Source organism: Pagrus pagrus (genome assembly GCF_965226575.1).
Source record: "Pagrus pagrus genome assembly, chromosome: 1".
NCBI classification, from domain to species: Eukaryota; Metazoa; Chordata; class Actinopteri; order Spariformes; family Sparidae; genus Pagrus; species Pagrus pagrus.
This window is the reverse complement of record NC_140185.1, coordinates 9696353-9719594: the sequence shown is the minus strand read 5'-3', so window position 1 is coordinate 9719594 and position 23242 is coordinate 9696353. Positions and strand designations below refer to the sequence as shown.

General features: G+C 40.7%; 1 protein-coding gene across 3 annotated transcripts in view; it reads right to left on the bottom strand.

The window, feature by feature from the left end:
- Positions 1-722: 722 nt before the first annotated feature.
- Positions 723-23242, bottom strand: part of LOC311258327 (AT-rich interactive domain-containing protein 3B-like) — a 54959-nt gene continuing 32439 nt past the window's right edge. For all 3 annotated transcript variants that reach the window (XM_084354513.1, XM_084354515.1, XM_084354514.1), the window contains exons 5-9: positions 9716-9899; positions 7894-8153; positions 5994-6266; positions 5315-5407; positions 723-5069 (exon numbers count right to left, since the gene is read on the bottom strand). In XM_084354513.1, the coding sequence (XP_084210639.1) occupies positions 4873-5069; positions 5315-5407; positions 5994-6266; positions 7894-8153; positions 9716-9899 (1007 nt within the window). In that variant the 3' untranslated portion in view covers positions 723-4872. The remainder of the gene's footprint in view (positions 5070-5314; positions 5408-5993; positions 6267-7893; positions 8154-9715; positions 9900-23242) is intronic.

Sequence of the window (23242 nt, the reverse complement as noted above, 5' to 3'; positions counted from 1 at the left end):
TGTGCCTTTCCTTTTTCATATAAAAGTTTTAGTTCCTCAGACAGCTGTGCGGTAGGTGACATGCACCACTTGGCTCCTTCAATGCCACGGGGAAAAAAAGGCATGTTTAATGTTAATTTAGCTCCAGTCTGACCCTGGTGTGCACTCAATGGTACAGAACTATCACTGCTCGGAAAATACACAAAGAGTTTGCACTGCTAGAGCAGTTTTCTTGCTTGTATTGTGACATTTCCTGATAATGGTGTGCTAAGAGGAACACAATGTTTTGCCGTTTCATTAAGGGGAAGCTGTCGCACTGAGCTCGCTTAAGAAATGTGATTTATATCTACATATTGGCACTTTCCCAAAGCTATAATGACTCATAAAAAGCCCAGGCTGGTGTGCTTGTGAAAACACCAAATGGATGGGTTTCAATCGAGACTTGAGGTGGTATTTTCCTTTTCTAGTTCCTCTTAACTTGCTGAACCTGTGAACAGAAGTCTGCCTATGGAGTTTTTGTAAAGTGTGTAAATTTGTTTGCATCATGTTACTGGAACTACACTTCCGAGGTTGTGAAAAATTATCTGGGTGTTTCACCAAGCTTCTTATCTTCATGTTGTAGCAAAGGAAAAAAAAAAGATTAACAGAAATGGGTGGGGGTCATACATTTGCATGCACCATATCTGGGGATAACAGCGGCCCCATGACTATTCAAGGATGAAAAACAAAGACACACACAAGAATAAGATATAAAGTAAAACTTTATCATGACATACAAGTTTAAAGCCCTGAGAACCATATCTTTATATTACTAATATGAACAAAACTGAATGTGTGAAAACCACTTTGGAAAAGTGCTCCTCTTAAATACAATCAGCACAAACCAGTTTTTACAAGCATTCATGTGTTTTGTCCTATTTTTTGTTTGCTTTAATCAAAGAGAAAACTATAATATCAGTAATATCATTATTATCATGTCCATAATAATAATAACAGTACAAAAATATGCACAAACCCCACAGTTGAATTAATATACGGAGCATTGTACAAGCCAAAAACAACATAAAATTGATAAATGAGGTATTCGATAACCACTTGCATATGCGCCTGTTTTTACACAGATCAGGTTAATTTTTTTTTAAACAATTTAAAACTGAATTAACTCCAAAATCATCCGAGAGACAAACGGTTCTGCAGACTCCCAACTTCACAGCTTCCTGAGTGACGAGACCTAGCCTGCAGTTACTGACGACAACAATACGAAAAATGCAACACCAAAACCAAAGTAGCGTTCAGCCAAGTGACCACAGCTTTCGTCAGTACTCGTCCCCCAATGCAGCTTCAATGTCCGACGCAACAGTGACTGCAGCCCACTGCCCTGAGGTATTGTTGTATGACGAGGTAGGAGCGGTCTCTAACACACACACACACACACACACACACACACACACACACACACACACACACACACACACACACACCTCATATATACTCACCCATGCAGCAAGTCAGGTGGCAAGAGGCTAGAGGTGATTGGAGGGTTGTGAGTTCAAGGCCCAGAAATGAGAGGTGGAGAACCAACTCTCAACACCCGAAACAACGAACAACCTTCGACAGCAGAGGACGACAGTTCCCAGGTAACAAAATGGGATGCTTATAGTGGAGAACTTTCCCCATTTAAGTAAAGATTTAAAAAAATGTCCACTCTTATGTCTTGTCCTGTGATATCATAAATGTGAAGTGGCGCCACCTGCTGTATTCTTAATGGTATTACAAGAGTATGTAGAAGCAATCCTCCTATGGTAGAACTGCACCCACATACCCTTTATGCTGAACCTGCTTGCACACAGGCACACACACACACACACGCGCACACACACACACTCACGCTTACACACAAAGGCAGTGAAGCTACACTATCAAACAAACAGTCATTGCTTCGACTAAGCAGATGAAACAGAAAGCTTGGACTTAGAAACAAGAAAATGTTTTAGTAACACTGCCTAAATGATTAAGCTCAACTGTCACTAAAAACAAGGTCCACCAGGAAAAAAAATTAACACAAATAAATAGTAAAAGTCAGTTGTTAACGCCACAGCATGAATGACAACTGGTGTCTAAAGGCTGATTGAATTGCTTACCAAAATTAAAAGTGATTACTCTCCGAAGGATTAAGCTCGAAGAGAAAGACATTTTCCCAGCCAGTCGAGTAGTCAAACCTGCACTGGCCAGATCTCACCAGCAACTACTTTAAGGCAGCATCTACAGTTCTCACCTTTAAAAAATACAGTTATGTGTCATACAGGGTTCTGAAAGGGTACACCAAAAGGACTCAACGGCACCGCCCTCAAAGCCCTCCAAGCTTCAACTATGATCTACACTGCAAAACGTCTGCAAAACCCGACACGTAATGGCTAAATTACAGTCTAATAAAAGCAACAAGGCTGCCCACCTCAGATCACACTGGGCTTAAAGAGGTTTCTAAACAGTTAAAATGCCTCACATTCAACACAGATAAAGCTAGAAAATTCATTTTCATCCTTTGCGGTATTTCAAAATGCTAAAAATTGAATTTAAAGGGAGGAAAATACCTTACAATTGGAGGGATAGTCCAGCTGTTTCTGGATTATCAGGAAGTGGGTGTTTAGCAGACCACCCCCAAGAGCTCATAAGTGTAAAAGTTTACAATAGGGACACAGCTCAGGAAAGTCACAGCATCTTGGGGCTACTGTTCTGGATATCAAGACTTAAATATCTGCCAACAAAAAAGTCCATCTGTACATAACATATCATCAGATTTAAATCCAGTTTTATATGGACTTATTTCCATTGTAACTTTCCAATATTCATGCCGTAAAAATTTGAGACAAGGGAATTCACCTCATCTCAAGATATATTAACTCAAAATCAGATTCATTGAGATTTGAACATTTTTGCGCAGTCCTTGAACTGCCTTGCTGTGCACCACAGCAGGTGTGGGCAGGATCATATGAGGGATCAATCAAGGGAAGCGACCTGGCTAGTCTTTGGTATCTAGCTGTGCAATAACCAGAGGCTAACGTGAACCAGAAGATTAGGGTGGTCAAACACTGGTCACATGATTGTACACATGCATATCATTTCGCCGCTGTCGTGAAAGAAGACGTGCTGACTGCGATACAGGTGTTTGCAGTCCACTTAAGGTTAACATGGTCGTTTGTTATGACATTTTTTGACCCCTGCAACCTTGAAACCTGTCAACAATCCAAAGAATCTACGTGTGTCAGTGAGGAACTAACTATTCTTGTTCTCTTCCCTGAAATAAATGTAGATATATCACTCTTCTCAGAGAACAACTTGAGGAACACCCCCCCCCCCCAAAAAAAAAAATAAAGAAGGAAAAAAAACAGAAGAAAGCATAAAAACAAGTTCTACAAGTAAATACAGGAGGAGAGATAGCAAGCCCATCCCAGTTCTGTTTGTCCCCAAAAACCACCAGCAGCGTGTCGGTTTAAGTTCAGTCAGAATTTCCATCTCGGGTTGAGGCGACAAGTCTCGATGGCTTCTCAGCCGTGTGAGGTATGTAGTGTAGCTCTCCTTTTGAGAGAGTCTGATGAGGTATTGTTGAACAGTCATGTCGACTTGTGCATTCTTCAGGTATGAATCCTTTTTTTTCCTTCTTCTTTAAATTAACAGTGATTCCTTGCAGTTGTCACATTGTTTCCTGAGAGAGACGCCCTCCAGAGCAGAGAGGCCAGTATGAGGTACGAGAACTACGCACTGACGATGACACCGTCAGATTGACTTGCAGCACTGCGGCTGCAGCTGGAGGAAGGATGCACAAACAAAATGGGGGGGACAACAAAGTCAAATCTGATTCTGTAGTATTTCTCTGTAACATAGACAGGAGCTGAGGTGAAGAAATGAGCTCAGGGTCTGCTAGGCCTGCTGTGGGTGTATTAGAGTTGCTGTTCCCCCGACTTTGTGCGTTATATGTTTAAAGACAGCTTGTGCAGACCTGCAGTAAGTTGAATTTTAGGTGGACATAGAAATCCTGTGCATTGCTAGTGAGGGTTTAAAGTTAGGTGAAATCAAGTCCATATTTTGGAGGTTTGTGTACATCATTAACCCTCCAACCATTCTAGTGAACTTGACATGTTCTTATGATTGTATGATGTGCTGATCTACAGCATCTGATCATTCACTGGTTTGAGTTCAGCAAGAGTCTACAGCGTGTCAAAGAAACCTGAGCGGCCCGGGTTGGAGGCCTGTCACTGAGGCGGGTGCTCTGTACATGAGGTCCCAACTGGTCAGAGTTACCCGACTTCCCCTGATTGCAACTAGGTCAAAAAGAATACAAAAATAAAGTTGATTCAGGTTAAATATACTACAGCTCCTGAGGTAAAGACACCACTGCAGGTTACTTGATTTGAGGTATGTAAAAAGAGAAAAACTAAAAATAAAATCATTCTAAAACACAAAATCAAAAAGACAACAAAATGGCAACAAGCAAACAAAATGTCCTAAGATAAAACTTTTCAAGTTCAGTTGTGACTACACCTGTCAGTGGGTTTTGGCTGAGCTGATTGTGTTTAGCATGTACATTAGGATTAACAATTGTATGTGAGTGTAGATTGTGTATATCTGTGAGTGTTTGTAGTGTGGTGTGTGTGTGTGTGTGTGTGTGTTTGTATGTTGAATAAAATGCATAGCTGTGCATTTGGGCACGTGTTGTCATACAATATTCTTGGGCTCTGTGTTCATGATTGGACAGCCAAGAGGTTGACAGGGTTGATGAGGTATTTGTTGTGCAACAGTTTGTTATTCTTATCGGTTTCTCATTGTACTGTATCTTCTTGCTGGGCCTCCCGGTGGAAGAAAGGCCTGGGGAACAGGTACAAAGGGCAGCCTGAGTTAGGGTGACCCACTTGGAGTCGGCTCAGCCGAGCCAGGACCCTTGGAGGAGGAAGAGGACGTGGGACTGAGGGTCTGAGCCAGGGGTGCAGAGAAGCCAAAGCTAGTGCTGGTTCCAGCAGGGGAGGCTGAAGCAGCAGCAGCAGCCGACACAGCAGGCCCCGGGGCCCCTCCAGACTTCTGGGCAAACAGGGTTCCTGTGGGAATACAGGAGACATCTTTATCACTACACGAGTCAAGGTCACATGTTTAGGTAGTGAAAGTGAACTTAATAACCTGACTAAAAGAAATCACATGGTGGTGGAAGCATAAATCCAACAAATGACCAAACTTTTTAGCTCAGAAGTCAGCATCATTCTGAACTGATGGAATCAAAGTATTGAGCACATTATTTTCATTATCAAGAATATGTAGCATTTAATAACCCCACCCCCATACAAACCTGAGTAGATTGTGCCGTTGACCTCCACTGAGACAGTGATGCTGGCATTTCCATTGGTTGAGATGCTAAGAGACATGTCCTGCTGCTTCTCCTCTGAAGGAACAAAATAATAGGTACATTGAGGATTTTGAGGCACATTCATGTAAAACGGTTCAAACACTGTAGCTTCCTTCAGCGCAATTTACTGCCACATGTACAAGTGATGCTTTGAGCTAATACTCCTCTTCAGCTGTATTCATGTGACATACTTCCTATAAAATCTCAACATTGATACATTTTGATGTAGTGGGCTTATAATAGCATCCAAAATGCTACCAGTAAATACTTCTGCAATCATTTTTTTGTATTTTGTATCTGTACATAATTTTGATAGATTTGTAAAATTTTGTTTTAACTTTGACATGAAAGGTCTTCTTGTTGGTTGATGGGAGTCACTGTGCATTGTCTTTTAGCAGGTTATTAGATAACAGTAGAGGTTACCGTGACAGAAAGTAAGTTTAATACATTTTTATTCATGTTTGTGGCAAACATTAATAAATATATCATGTGACAAACCAATGTGGCAAATCTTGTGAAGTACAACTTTCCTAGTACTAAGTTTCTCTTTTGACTGAATGGCAACACTGAATTAGAAGAACCTGGACATGATGCTAACAGTATTCAGACTGGCAGCACTGACCTCTGGTGGTGATAGTGGGGGCACCCAGGCGCAGGTTCATGGGCATTTGGGAAGCCATGGCCAGCAGGTTGTGTTGGAAAGCCTGCTGCATCAGACGCTGCTGCTCTTCTGCCAGACGGGCCATCTTCCTCTCTGGACCCTCTCCAACACCCGTCTCTAGCTTTTCCCTCAACTGCTCCAGTGTAGCGGCTCTTGCAAAACCTGCAACCTGCTGCTGACCAAGGGCTAGTGCCATGGAGGGTCTTGCAGCCATGATGGAGGGGGTCAGATCATCTGGAAGAGAGAGACGTGGAGGGTTGGTTTTGAATTCTCACCAAACTTCAGAATGGTTGTCTGTGTGTGAGCCACACAGGGAGCATGCTGCCATTTTCCTGGATATAGGATAAAAGGGTATTATAATGGATGGGTAGATAATCTAACATTCCATTACTTCCAAGGGAGAATATTGTAATGTAATAATTACTTTATCACATTTAATAAAAATTAACTCCAAGGCAACGGTTTGTTTTTTTATACAAAATAAGTGACTCCAAGGGATTTAAGTTGTAATGGTGTTTATAGACCACCAGTACAGAATGATCTTTTCCAATTATCCTTCTTCATTCTCTACTTACTATTGTTCTAATAAAATGAAACCATTCTTTATAAAGGTGATGGTGAAACTACTTCAAAAACCCTTGATGGTTCCCAGAAGCCCACTTTACGAACCACTGATTTAAATAAAAACAAAACAGAGCTGGTTGTGAGCATGCAAAGCAGTTACACTTCAATAGGGACCGAGTCAGTCAAACCACATGCCGTTCTACATGACCACATAAAGCATGTGTCAGGTAAGTGAAATACAGTGTTTTACACAAGTCAAACCGTGGATACTATCGGGGGTCCACAGCGGAGTCACATTCCAGCCAAGTCAAGGTGACACCAGATAAGACAGCAGGCTAATGACAGTTATCAACAGGATCCTACTGATGTGGACCGAAGGCTTCAAAGTTCATAAAGTGCCCCCCCAGCGTGGGAACCATGTTATTAATCAGTAGTAAAGATGAGCACTCTTAGAAGCCCCAGGCTAAATTGGTTTACACATGACTCTTAAACACCTGGATGGACTTCACACACACACACACACACACACACACACACACACACACACACACACACACACACACATAAAAACACTTCAAATGTGCACACACACACTGATGGCGGGATATAGTGCAGGGAAGGAACGTGACTTGCTGCGAGAATTTAAAGCACAAATATAAAAGCAAAGTCTCTTTCTAAATGTTCTGTGCTGAACCACAAATTGCTTCTCTGAGGACATCAAGGTCTAACTCTGATACTAAAAATGGCTCCTTAAATCATTAAAATTACAACCTTGTTTGTGTTTATCCACCGATTATATGTAGTTTTTCTAAATTGCGACAGAGGGCAGTATTTCCCTATAAATACGACCACCATTTCCACATGTCTCAGCACATCCATAACTGGAATGCTCCAGTTCAATCCAACCAGTACAGAGAGCCACATTCTCTGAAGTAAACATTTACCTAGTTTAATATAACCACCATCGAGAAAGGTTTCTGATGTGCTCTTTCTTTTTTCCAGGAGCACCCTTTATGACCCTTCATAGTTGCACACATGTATAGAGAGCTGCCTGTTTACCTGTAAGTAGGCTTTTTTTCCCCACATGTCTTCTTGTGGAATAAATTTGAGCCTTCTTTTTATGCTGCCATGAAACTATGTGATCATTTTCAGAGACCATATTACACTAAGTGGCGTAAGAATTGTGTCAGTAATGAGGTTACCGTCTTTTCAAGTGAATGGTTTCATTAGATATAAACGTAGGTTTTGTATAAAGGTTAACATTTGTCTGATTATGTTCTCCATGTCTGGTTCCTACCTTTCTTCAGAGAGGGTCCTGGTGAAGCCTGCAGACCGTTGAGGGCCCCTGAGGCCCCTGCGCCCAGAGCTGAAAGGTGCATCTTGGGAGGTGAGAGGATGTGGGGAGCTGTGCTGGGAGAGGGAGAGAAGCGGAAGAGGCTGCTGCTGTAGCTCGGACGACGACCCTCGCGTCGGTTACTGTCAATGGCGGCCTGAAGCTCACCTGGGGAGCTGAGGCCTTTCCTCTCGCACTCATATGGGTACAGGTATTTCATGTACCTTAAGAGGAAAACACACATACAGAAGACAATACATCAGATCACCACAGAAACGAGAGAAGAGAGATTGCTCGGTCCAGCTCTAATGCCTGCTCGTTATGATGTTTTGGCTTGAAAACTGTCAAATCTTAAGAATATCAACTTTAATAAACTACATAAGCACATTATACTAGCTGTGAATCCAAGAACTGTAATCTCCCTCTTTAAAATGTTTTTCTAGTTGAACAGTGTCTAAATAAACATTCAAAATACGGTTAAGGTAGGAAATCAGACAACGCCTCGAAATGCACTGCAGTAAAGTGCAGCTGTAAAACCGGGATTCGCAGTCAGCGAATATATTATACAGATTTCTCCCTAAACCAGTCATAAACTTAAACCAAGGTTGTTTTATTTTAAGTGAACTGGTTGATTTAAGATGCTGTTTCCTAGTGATCATTTTGTTTATTGTCACTGCATTTTTAATGAAGGTGTAATGAGAGGACAGGATCTGTGGTCACAGTTTTTCCTTAAGGTGCATTTATGACTACATTTTACAACTGTGTCTGCAACTGTGCTGTGATATTGATTAATTTGTGAATCTACTATAATCTACCAGTTTCAGTTTTCAGTTTGGTGTCCGGATGGATCTTGGATAGAAGAACACATTGCTATGAAGAATATTCTTTGATTTTATCCACAGTATTTTTGTCACAGTGATTCTGCCCTTCTCCTTCATGAACATTCACACATGTAAAAATCCTGTTTGACACCTGGTTAGATGCATACTCATGGCCGAAATGACAATTGTGCATGCTGAGTACACTTGGATGACATCACAGGGGCTCTACAAGTATGCACAGTCACAGCTCCAGTATTTTTTCCATCCCACAAGAACATACAGTACTGTGTGTGCTGACTGCATAATGGTGGAAAAGAAGCACAGAGGATCAATAAGAAGCTAAGAGCAGTGTCCATTAGATAGAGTTAGCAGAGCAATGCAACACAACATTAAAAATACATAAAGGTTCATTAGGGCACCCTGCTAGTGGACAGGATGGAGAGGTGTTACATCTACTGAAGGCTTTCCATCAAGAGAGCGGGAGAGTTTTAGTCGAGGCTCAGCATACAAGCTGTCAGTCAAACCCCACCTTAGTCATTGTGAACTCTGACCCAAATCACGTCAATAAATCTATGGGAATCAATGGGCTCTATGTGTGATGTAATGGCTGGAGGGATTGAATGTGAAGAGGGAAGGTGGCCTAGTGGGGGAAACAAAACTGCGTGTGTATAAACACACAGGCACGGGTTAATATTGACATCCGTGCTCATATAAACACACACACAAATCCACATCCTCTAATATTACACGCACACACGTGTATTTATGGCATAAGGAAAGTGTTTGTTTCTAGCTGAGAAGTCACCCACTTGGATTCTATGTTTAGTTCAAGCAAATTAAAACAGAGTGTACATAAGATTAGCAACAGACAGAGTGGATATCTCGGTGCTAACAGGACATTTATAGCTGCTAATGCCAATGAAATGAATTTCGCTGGTTATTTTGTGACAAATAGAAAGACTTACTGTGTGCGCAGGGTGAAAGCTGCACTAGTGATGGAGGTAGGCAGGTTGAGTCCCTTTGTGATTTCTCTCCAGATCTTCTTGTTGATAACCTCCACCAGGCCTCCCTTCTCTGTCACCAGCTTGTACAGCATGTACAGATCCAGGACCTGCTTGGCCATGATGGGGATACGATTGACTGGGGTTCCTATGGAGGAGAGGAAAACCATAAATTAAATCAATAGAGCATAAATCATCAATCTGAGTCGGATTAACTCAGTGACGCACAATGAATGGTGGATTATTTCAGAGTGCATTAGTGTATCACATGGGCTTGTATTTTTAACAAACCCTAATGGGAATGGAAGCCATATTCCTGACAATTCCTCTCATGTGCATCCCTGCAGAGACACATTAGCACCTAACACAGAAAATAGATTGCTACAGTGAAAATGACAATTCTGCATTATGCATTAATTTAACCACCAATCAGTGTTGAAACCCAGGCTCATTTTGTGACCTTTAGGTACAGATCTAAGTGCTGTCAGGATGCTGATAAAAACATGGGTGGCAGTCCTGTAGGCTGCACGCCTGTTAAATTTGGCTTGAAAACATATTAGCCCAGTTAAGGCAATCTGGCTTGACCTGGAAAAGGGGATTCACAAACAACACAAAGCAAAGCTGCTCCAGACTTTTGATACAGATGCATTAATCTTGTCAACAGCTTATCTGCACTGAAGCTTGCAGGAAGCGTGTGTGTGGGGGGAGGCAACGAGGAGGGATGCCACAGAATCAAAAAGTGCAATGTGCAACAGTGTAAGCATGGAGCGGGAGGAGGGGACTGGGGATTGTGACGACCTGCTAATCCATGGGCAGCGGTGGGTGGGGGGCTCCTGGATAGGCAGTATAATGAAGCTTATTTAGAGGATTGTACTAAGTAAATCCACACCCCTCTGCTGTTAGTGCTGTCGGGCCCAGCGCAGGGGAGTAGTACAGATTTGCCCTCACAGCTAATGCCAGGCAATCCTTCAGCCCCTCCACAGGCTGCTCTTAACCTGGAATCAGACTCATTAATGACTTTGTAAAATAGCAGTGTGATCAGGCCATGAAGATTAGCCCTGATTCATTTTCTTAAGTTAGCAACATGTCTTAAAGCCATGTGCAAGGGGCCTAGGTGAACACATGGACCTACATAAGTGTGGAGATCAGGGAGGTGTGCTAGCACTGTCAGGCTGCTACGGCTCTGACTACTTATTACTGGTTGTCATGGTGGTGGCTTTTTTGATTGTTGTGTCACTCTTTGAGTTTGTCTTGAAGCATAGCAAACACAGAAGACTGTGTTTGGATAAGGTGGGAGAGAATAGTAATCTGTTAATACACGCCATTATGGAGCAGTGGTTCTCTATATAGTGGTTGGGAAACCTGATGAGGCTGTGACATTGAACAATCATTGTTTGCCACCACTCCACATTCTACATGTTGCAACAGTGAAACAAAGGGATGCGAGTATGGTTATTATGGGTTGCAAGCAAAAGAGAATAGGAACCTATTGCAACGGTCTATACATTCAAACACAGACCTGCAAGGGATTATAGGCAGCCAGCATATCACATAAAAAGCAGTAATACATGTAGGAATACAATGTGTAGAGTGGAACCAGTTTATTATGTACACCTTTAAAACCTCATTCAATCCAATACACCCTCCCTGCAAAAACAATCATACATTTGTCAAGTTTGTAATGTTTACTTCCATTTAGGGATGAAAATTTTAAGCGATTTCTTGAACTGACAGTCAGCTTCCTTAACAGTTTGATTATCTGTATTCATTAGTAATATATAAAAAATGTTTGAAGTCTGTCACTCAACCTGTCTGTCACTCAACTGGCCAAACGAAATCCAATCCATATTGAGGACTACTAAATGGCTTAAATGTAACAATATCAAGTACACAATGTCTAAAAGTATTTTTTAAATTACAATTTATATATTTTCTTATACCAGTACATACATACATACATACATACATACGTACACACACACATATTATATATATATATATATATATATGTAGTTAATTAATAAATTTTTAATCAGATAAATAACATCCCTACTTCCAATGATGTAAATCAATATTGAAAATAAATATAAATGTATTAGATTGCATTAGATGGTGTGGTGCACCTAATGAAGCAATCAAAGTAGAAAATAGCATAGCAAATAGTGCAAGCTTGGAAGTAAAAGTACACACACACACATATACATATATATATATATATATATATATATATATATATATATATATATATATATATATATATATATATATATATACACACACACACACACACATATATACACTTACGTATATATATAAAGTAAATCTGTAAGATCTCATCTCACCCTGAAAAATAAGAAACGGCAACAGCACAGCGAACTGTTTGTGGTTAATTTTGTTCAGCTTGTTAAAGCTTCAGAATATTCTGTTCTGGGAAAACAGCCATCTTATCTCCAGAGCCAATTAACAATTAGCAAAACAAGAGGTTCCTTGCCAAGATGCCTGGTGCCTTGACAGATAATTCGGATTGGCTATAGTGACAGGAGAGGAGAGCAACAATTATTATAATTATTTTTAATTATTTAACGTCTGTTAAGCATCAGGTCTGTACTCCCATTTAGTTAAATAAATTAAATAAGCTGTTAACCATCAAAATGCACATTCATAGTTTTTTTTATTTTAACGGTAGGTCGTAGCCATTATCAAATTAGCCATTTTAAAATTGGACATAATGTCTGCCACCAACGGTTGTCAACAGAGCAGAGCAATCGTTTGATACAACTTTTCAAAAACAGCTGCAATCACATTAATTGCATATAGACAAATACATAAACGTGTATATAGATTACAACCAGCATAATAATTATAATAATATAACAGACATCTGTTGAAAAAATTGTCAATTTTAAGAAAATAAATGTTTTTTTACATTCCTATCAGACTGAAAAGAAGGTACATTTTTCTCTGAGGAGGAATAATGAACTAAATGTATATGGCAGACCTTCCACTACATCGCTGGGCAGTAGCAACATTTCCAGACCACGCAGTGGATCAAAGCAGCAGGAATGCTTCGCTGCCAGCACTTCGCCAGTTATTTAATGCAGCGTTGGACATCAATCCTGCATCAAACAATTAGTACAACTAGCAGGGTCAGAGATCAGCCAGGGGTTATCGATGTGTGAATTAAACTGCAGGTCAGCAGGAAGCCACGTTTTCATACTGGCCCGGACGTGAACAATGAGAGCACAACAAATGAGACACAACAGCCATGGGCCATAGTGACAGGCCAGCAGTTAGTTAGGCTTTAATTCATGCCTATGCTTTTATTCACACCTTTATCAGTATCTGCTGTCAGATCAGATCTGATTTAATGTATTTACACAGGACTAATTTAAGGGCACCATAACCAAACAGGGCCACCCAAAAAACTGATTAATTACATTATATGTACTATCTATACATCTTAAGTAAACCAGAGGTGGTTTTGAAACCTAAAGCAGCATTAATTAGTCAACATTTGACATCAGCCAGGTTTCACATTTCGACCTGGACCGACCCCATATGAAAGCACTGGGAAAGCGCCTTTCATAATACCGCAATTGACCAAAAATCACATTAGCAACACTTGGCCAGTTAGCCAGAGAGTTCCCTAATTTGGGAGAATCAACGTGCCGCTTGCCTTTGGTGTCCAACATCTGTTCGGTTTCCAACCCTGGAGACATTTAGCTCCAACAGGCTTAATTAGACCAGTCCAAAACATCTCTTTTGATCACAGCAGCCTCACAGTCCCCTTAATGTGCGCTCTATTCTGCCTTTTCAACTTTATTGTTTATTAGAGACATCATGATCCACTATGATACCATACACTTCATGGCATTTGGCCATGCAGCCCTCAAGTAGACAACTACTGGGTATTTCATCTCTCTGTAAAGCCCTGATTTGTCCACTCGGCTGCTCTTAGCCAATCTGTAATTGGCTGCAGGCTTCACCTCCCATCATCCTTTGCCCCGGACTGATTTTCCCCCAGGGACAGGGCCATCAGGAGCCTAGTGATTAATGGCACCAGGGGTCAGAGGTCACTCTGGTGGGAAGTGCCGTGGCTGAGGGCCCCTGAACCACTCCCTAAGTCCTTCCTCCAACTTCCACAGTGAACACAAGAGCCACACGGTTAGTCTTCAAATGGCTAGACTTCAAATGATAAGGAACACAGATAGAGTCAGACGGAGGGGGAAAAGGCTTTGACAAATACAGGCCTTTTAGGGATAACATGTTTGGAGAGTCTGATATCATTTTGTGCAGATATATGTTTGATAAATGTCATGCCTGTGATGATGGTAAAATAATTTACAGAATTCCCGCGAAGGGAGAATAAATCTCTCCATTGACATCAACAGAATGATAAAACACATTCATGCAAACTCAATTATACAGTCATTTTTTGTAACTGAGTAAAAGGCCTTTAGCTGTTCCTTCAGAGGCTTGAGGCATTTATCACAACCATACACAATTTGTAACTATTACTTGTACTGCGCAGCAAGCTAAACAGACAGGCCGAGACAGACTGTCCATCTGAATCAAACATTAACATTTCCCACCCCACATCAGAGCACAGCAGCCTATCTCAACGTGTGGACAAAAAAGGGAACAAGGTCACTTTATCTGACCCCTGACCTATTTTTAGTAGGAAACAGCTGTTCACATTAAAGGGCCTCTATAATAAATCAATTGGGTGCCCCTGACGCCAGTAGTGGTAAATTACATATCGCCGACTTCACATGATGGGCATTTTTTAAATAATTAAGTGACAGAGTGACAGCCTTCCAGCAGACAACACACAGGAAATGAATTTTTTACTGAATGAGCATTGGCTGGTGTGAGGTTTCAACACCATCTTCAGTGAAAAGAGAGGGGGAGAAGGAGAGGGAGAAAAGGAAACACAACATCATCTCATGGTCTTTGATTGCTTTAATTCTGAAGATCAATTTAACGATTATTCTGTTGAATTTTTCTGCTTTTTGGACTCTATTGACAGGAGTGCAGATGCAATGAGAGAATAAGACAAAGAAAAAGAGCAGAGGTAAATAGAAAGACAAAGTGTGAGAAAAAAGAAAGAACTAAGAGCGAGAGACAGTTGTTGCTGCCTTTAGGAGGGAAGGAAGGAAGGATGGAAGGAAGGGAAAAAAAAGGAAGGGGGAGGTGTAGTAGCCAGCCAGCTGGAGAAAGACTGGATTACGGCTGTAAGGAAGGTGTCAGCCAACACAAACAGCCCCTGGCCTCATGGCAGTGTCTGAGGCCTTTCAGAGCACCCGCACCCCTGCCACCCACCCACCCACACCTTCCTTCCAACCACCATATCTACACACCAGATTAGACCCAACCAGGGCTTTATCTCATTCTCTGCACCTCAGACCATTTCCTCAGTTCAACTGAAGTACATTAATTTCCCTTACTGGCACAACATTAGAAAAAAACGAAATGCCAAAGCAGTTCATAAATTATCCACCATCAACAACACTTTCTGAACTAAAGCATGTCAAGAAGATTCATTACTTGAATTCATTCTTTTATGAATTCCCACATAACATGCTTTAGTGTTAGGGCCCCACCATTTGTTATATTCTGTATAATGTACTTTTTTTTTTTTTTAGAGAAAAGGATTAATCTATCAGGTAATTCATCTAAATGCAAAAGTAATTTATATTTGCCAACAAGTTTTAAAAATGTAGCATGGTTTGAGGAAAAATCAACAGCCCAAACCCTTCATTCACACGGGACAGAGAGACACTGACAGAAGAGACAAGTGTCTGGACTCCACATGCTAAGAGTTTACTTTATGTCAGGCAGCCCCCTGACTGTTTAGTTTATACGTGCGTACGTCGGGGCAGCATATTGTCAGGACCCTGCTGTAGCCTGGGGCATGTTTGTTTTATTTTTAATGCATGGCCAGGGACATAAAAGGTAAAAAAGCCTTGAGTGTATGGAATTTGCTATCTTTAGTACAGGCAGAGCCACCACTCGCACAACAGACCAATTCATATCAAGTGTTAAGATATGTACCCTCCGCATAAGGGAAGTTAAATGTAATGTTACACTACAGATACATTGCTATTCTAAGCATGAAGCTAAAGCTACAGCTGGTAGAGACACAGACAGAGAGATAGATAGAGAGGGACAGTTGTCTAATAAAGGCTATGATACGGTATGTGGGTCGATAGGCTTTACAGCGTTGGCTGCATAGGTTTGATTCCTGTCATGTCAATAAAGTGCAATTAATGTGAATTGAAAGAGGGAGAAAGGCAGAGAGACAAACAAAGGGAGGGACAGAAAAGAGAGACATAATGACTTATCTTCTGCCAACTTCTGCCTAATGCCTGACAACAGATGCTTTTCCTCGATCTGTGAGTTTAAACTCAAACGTAAAAGACATTCTACAGAATAAACAACATTCGTCCCTGTGAAAAATATGTATCCATCTACAGAGGCATAAAGACAATGGGGTATGACATTATCTAGTTACACAAATGTAAAGCAAACACAAAACAGAGAACATTCTTTAATTTGTGCAATTAAGTGGCAATGCATCTGAACATGTGTCTGATCAGCTAAAAAAACATATTTACTAGGTCTGACAAATGCAAAATACAAATTTTATTATTCTAGGAAGATCAAATATCACCAGAACCTTCTCCTTTGTCTCTTCCTCTCAGTTTTCCTGCCTCCGTCTTAATAAAAAGAACACGTACTAGAGGGGGAAAAAAGGCAAACATCCAGTGATGGATACGTCTCTTGAAGCTATATTTACCCAGGAAACAGTGAGAGTAGCTTCTTTGTAAGAATTATTACAGTGGGCAGGCAGCCAGTATATTAAAGGAGCTGTCTTCTGTGCACTGTCAACTGTGGCAGCCAGTGGTGTAAAACATCACAAAACTGGCGAGGCTCCAAACAACAGCCAGAAGCTGTAAATCTCACTGGGTGCTGTTCACACACTGTGGAGGCTGTCAGACTACAAATAATGACACTATTAGAACTTGAATTACACGATTAGAAGTTTGTCAAGTGCAATCTGGCCATGAATCTCTGCACTGTTAAGTCTGATACAGTTTCATATGACGATTAAAGTTCTGTTAACTGCTTTGTCAAGCCTTAAACTTTTGACAGTTATGCCAGTAAAACATCTTTGGACTGAATGAGTGAGAAGAACATGAAGAAAGAGAGACAGAAAGAGAGGGAGAAACATGACTCCTTCTCCGTGGGTCATGAAGATGGGTCACCTGTGAGATAGAGGGGGAGGGGGATTGAAAAGGTTGGATGGTGCGAAAAGTGAGATGGCCTCTCCAACTGTAACCCAAGTCTCCTCAATCCCCAGAGAACGGGCAGATCAACTGACTAGACCCCAATCAACGCCGACTGATATGGAGCTGACAGAGAGATGGATGAATGGATGGATGAATGGAGGGAAGGATGGTTGATGTCTCCTATGCTACATAGTTATTCAGGGTCACTGGTGTGTCATCTTCTCAAGGATTTCAGAAAGAGAGAGAGGAGGACATCTTACAAGTGTATGCTAGACAGGGAATATTTTGGTTTTTGATATTTTTACTACCATGTTATAGTCTTCATAGTTGGAAAAATGTGTCACTTTACAGGAATACATCACAATATATTTAACAAATAATCATGAAGAGACGAGAGGAGAATAGAGTCTCGAACCACTTCAAAAAATTCAAGCAACACAAGTTTTAGGGCATGAAATTCATAGAAAAGGTCAAAAAAATGTAAATAGACAGTCTATGGTTGAAGGAAATTGATAGATATCTGCTTCACCATCTCCCCTACACATTCAAAATGTACATCTCACAGCTCTGTTTTCTTGACTATGTGTCTTCTTTGGGTATGTGTGTTTATGCATCAGCCCGTTTTTGCCTGGGGCTGATTCTCATCGTCAGAGATTTGGTTACTCAGCCCAGCAGACATATCTGAAGCTAAGTGACCACTATCTGGGTATGTTTGGTCTCTGTTAACATCTAGTTGACCAGTGAAATTGAGCAGGTGGTTGACAAATTTGCAACTTACTAGCCAGAGGATATAGGTCAAATAGACCTACTACGAGGATTAGATTAGACCTTGTGTGTTTTTCCAGTAACTTTATGTCTTCAGCACTATAGGCTGACATTACAGCAACCACTAAAGCCTGTTGCATTAGTCATGCATGAGACATGCATTTAGCGTGTGAACATTTCTCCGCCCCCGTTGCATAATTCCGGTAAAGCTTGTTTCGCTGAAAATTTTGTTTTGCTGGTGCTGATAAGAGATCTGGATCTGCCTCACTTATTTTGCTGAGAATTAGCACATTTTTCTCAAGAATTTAGTTTCTTTTACGATTCATTTTGCCCAATGCTTTCTGTAAGAGAAATGTAGCTAAATAGTGTGGAAAGTAAACAAAATATGTGGAAATATCTGCTCAAGAAAGTCTATATGCAATACTACTGACATAATTAGGTTAGTCAGTTCTGCTATGAGGCTTTAAATGCATCCTACATTATCCCCTACTTGTTTGAACTGGCGTTTAAAGCCTGTAGTTGTGAATGAACTGAAACGATCTTCTGGCAAAAATAAGGTTATGGGCAGGCTTTAGATACAAGGACAAAGAGCAGATGACAGCTAGAGGTGATTTACAGTGTGAAGTTGTTGGAGGAGGGGGAGGTAAAATCTTTGTTGACATATGCAATGGTTATACACACTGATGATACAGGCCTGTATTGTGAGTGACAGTCAGTTAGGAAAAGGTCATTAATGTTGTTTTCTATCCACAAGTTGAGCAACTCAAGAATGAAACCAATAAAAGGTATACAGTCACCTCAATCTGTGCTATTAACCAACATCTGCTTGATGATTTTAAACATGTTCCAACTGTAAATTGGCTGATGTCTTTTGGCTTCACAATTTAAAACTGGATGGATGACCTCTGCTCTATATTTACATTTGACTGCAAGATCAAGTGAGGGAAAAGTAACCCAATAGCTTGGCCTTGTAAACAGCCAACTCTGAGCCTTGCAGAAATGTCAAGAATGTATATGTCACAGCAATATGACAATGGTATGTTGTACGCATAATAAAGGGAGGGGCTCTGGCTTCAACTGTAGATTCCAGTGATCAAGCTGCAGAGGTTAGAGGCTAACCCTTTTCCAGTTGAGTAGCTTGAACTCAGGTGAAACAAATCTGAGGGAAAGGCATCAAGGGCATGAGTATTATTTAAGTTAAAAGAACAAGAAAGGGTTAATAGACCGCAGATAAGAGAAACAATGCACGGGAAAGACAGGAAGAGATACAATTCAGACTCAGTGTGTCAGGAGATGATGTTTTTATTCTACCAGGCTGTACCAGAAATCATTATTAGGCATGAAATGTCTGCATGTTATGGCAATCTTACTGTACAGTTGCTCATCCGGGACAGACTGTTATGAAGGTTTTGGGAAAGAATTAACACCAGTTCCTTCAGTCAATATCTGAACAGCCTGTTCTCAGGAAAGCACAGATGATATTGTCTGAACCATCACTTATTCTCCATGCTGAGTATGAGCTCTTGCCCTCGATACAGAACACCACAGTGTAAACTTAACCATTATAAAATCTAGTTTGTGTCAATACCACCTTTGTTAAGATTTCAATTGAGGCTGCATGGTTTGGGGAATAGCTTATGTTGCTCTTATTACAAGTTGTGTAATATGTGTAGTATGTGCAACATAGTACGTGCAATATGGGTAGTAAGTGCAATTTGTTTAATTTTTTGACAAGTTTTTTGCTTTAAGTGTTGCTTTGTTTTATATGTTATTATGCTATTATGTCCACTATGGAGGCAGCTATATGCGCACAGTATATCAGAATGTATCCTAAGTAAAATTTCAAATGAGAAATACTGCTGCTCTGCCTCAACTCTTTGTGATATACAGAGTTTCCTGAAAGCAATCTGTAACTGATGCATACGGCAGAGGCTCAGCAGCCTCTACGGACTTCATGACAGAGGTGAAGAGACTGAAGAAGATGTCGACGGAGACAGCTAGGAAGAGAAAAGCAGACAACTCGACTAAGTTCCAAGAGTCTTAGACTGGCTTTTAGTTGCTGGTGACAATTTTGCTAAATAGAGTGTGACATGGAGACAATTTTAGCATAAGGCTGCAACATAACAAAATGTGAAAAAAGTGAAGGGGTCTGAATACTTTCTGAATGTAAAGTACATCTGAAATTGTTACACAAGCCGAGGATTTGTATTTACGACAGGGGTGTTGCACAAAATACAAATTTCTACATAATGTTGCTTTAAATATGAAACTGATTTTCTTTATCATTTATGATAGTAAATGAAGAGTCTTTGGGTTTTGGACGGCTGGTTGGACAAAAGACGCAATTTGCAGACGATTTGGCTCTGGGAAACTACAATGAGCATTTCTCTCAATTTTCTGACATTTTATAGATTAAGACTAATTGTGACGATAGACAGAAAAATCGATAATGAAAATAGTTGCCAGTTGAAGGCATACTTCAGTGAGAATGAATTAATCTGTGTCCAACACTGGTGACAGTTCACTGATCAGATTGAGTATTGCTGCTTAAACAGAGTAGGTGGCAGGGATGTCTTCACTGGCAGGTGCAATATTAAAGGTCTCCCTCTTCCTTCTAGCAAGCTTTATAACCCAGCTAACTGCTTCAATCAATGAACACCCGGATTGACAGATAAAGCCATCAGCTGACGAGCCCCATTTGGGGCCCAGCACCACTGATCAATACCGGAGACATCAGCTGCTATAAGCCAAGCAGAAAGAGGGATCTGTTGAAACAGGCGAAGAGATTGTGGGGGTTTGTGCACTCATCTTGGAAATTTTCGCTGCCATCAATGCTAATTACTTTTGGCTTTTGGAATCCATGACAGTGGGTCATACATTTACCTTTCAGGGATTCAGCTGATGCTCTTAATGCAGACTGACTGCAGCAAAATATGCTTCAATTCCTTTTACAAATGATACCCTGTATCAACAGACATTGACTGCTAACTAGTATATTCAAAACACTCAATAGTTCTTCAGGCCTTACACATGTAGAAGCTTTTAATACATCGAGGGCCCCAGGTTAAACAACATAATGGATTTCAGGAAAGGGATCATGCCAAAGAATACCACAGCAGGAAAAGTCAAGCTTTAAGCCTTATTGCAGAATCAGGAACATTATCTATCATAACCTTTTAACTGGCCATTACCTTTATCTAATCATATATCCCAAACAACAAACCACATCAACTTAAATGCAATCGACACAGAGGCAACAACATCTGGCAACTGTGTGATTCATGTCCATTTCTTCACTCAAATCAAGCGTCTTGTTTTCCATTAGGCCCCTTTGCACTCAGATCTCCGTTACTGTGTGGCTTATGCAACACTGCTGCAGAGCTGCACTGGAAGTGAGCTCAGGGCTATTGTACTGGTGTAGGGCTCCTCTGGGGGCTGTAACGTATTTCATACAATCCATCACAGGGGTGTGGAGGCCAGGAAACATTGCTTTAAGAGCACACACAGGACACAGATGGAGAAGCAAGACACACAGATATCCAGAGATAGCACAAGTTTGGGGAATTTGTTGATCACAGGAGAGGTTCATGTGGGAACAGCTGAACAAAGCTCCCTCAAAAATCTATTTTGAATATAAATAAGTTAAATATTTCACAGGAAAGGTGCAGGTGATTTCATGGGAACACATTGTTTTTGTCAAAATAGCAGATAAATATATCCTAATGTGGCTTCCTGATTTTCGTGATCTATAAAACTTCAGTCCTGGCTTATCTGGTATGACTCACCTACTTTTACATTGAGCAAATGTCCAAATTAATACATTAGTACTGCTTTTAGAAAGAATTAAAGAGGTCATATTATGCATTTTTGTGCATGTAAAAGGTCTGCAAAGTGAAAAAGCCACGCCAAAGAGAGTTCCTCTCTCCCACAGAAAACACTGCCTGAAATGCCTGATTTGAAGTTCAACCTTTACTTCCGTAACTTATGTTCGTAACAGGCATTATATGTATGTATATGTGTGTATGTATATGTGTGTGTATATATATATATAAAACCCGCCCTACTCCGCGTTAAGTAATGCATGTGCAACTCTCATCAAAGATTGAACAGAGGCAAACATCTCACTCCGTAGCTGAAAGACAGTGTGTAAAGGGGCGCTGAAGCAATGCACCATATGAGAAAAAGAATGTGTTTTTTGAAAATGAAGGTATGTAAACCTATACTACTAGGACCCACAAATAAAAGTATGGACCTGAAAATCAGCATAATATGGCCTCTTGAAAAAATATTAGGTTACTTCTGTCAGTTTTCTACCTACAAGTTTTATTCACGAAAATAATTTTTAAAAGTTCAGTTTATTTACACCATTGCCCCCTAAAGCATTTTATGCAGGAATATAGTTATAGTCACATCAGGCTGTTGTCACATCATGCCTGTATCACAAAAGACGTTGGATTTAAGAAAACAATGCAGCTTCAGGTTTGGTTATATTTCCCTTTTTTCATAAAAAAGCCCCTTCACACTTCTTTTATATCAAAATAAAACAATATTTGATAGCCACATGTGTTTTTCAGGGTAACTGCAAATGTATTTCACTAAAGACACATGGGTGAATTGAGCAGCCAGTGTTATTTTTACCCTGACCGATGACCTCGTTGGGAAGCATGAATCTGCTTGAGGCCTGCACTCGTCATCTTCCCCGCTCATTTACTTATGAGCTTGGTGATTAAGAAATCTCCCAGCTCTGCAGCTTAGAGACACAAATCCCTGTACAGTATGGTCGTAATTAAAGATGGACAGCACAGTGGCAATCCAGGGCTGCGGAACAGTCTGGCTACATGACAGAGGAAATAACAGGGAGGCAGTGCAGATTGGGGGTTGGGATGCAGAGACAGAGAGAGGAAGAGACACAAAGAGTATTCTTGGTTGGTAAGAACCAAACAAAAAATAAAAAGTCCAAAGATTTTAATCTAACATCTCCGAACACACCCACAAAACATCAGGAAAACTACTATTTCCTTTTGTTTTGACGGAAGAGAAGAGCATAACCACTGTAAATGTGCTCATTCCCCAAAGGCTGGGCTGTAATTTGCCAGCCGACGGGTGGAGTTTACGAAAGGCAAAGATAATCGCAGCCCTCAAATATATCAACATGGTCACCACCAGATCTTTGATCACAAATGCAAGGAAGGATGTCCAATAAGAATAGTTTTGCTTTTTCTTTTGGAGTCTGTCTTGGGGTCATGATTAGAAAGCAGTGGTTGGAATCTGTATATCATTTAGGTCCCCACCCTTTCCTGAGAGTAGGGGCCCTTTGCTGCCAGTGCTGGTCCTTTCGTTCGTTTCCCTAATTATCTTTCTGTCTGGTTGGTGAGCTTGGTCAGATTCAGCCCGCTGACGAAGTGCTTTCAAAGGGACATGAAAGAGCGTGGCC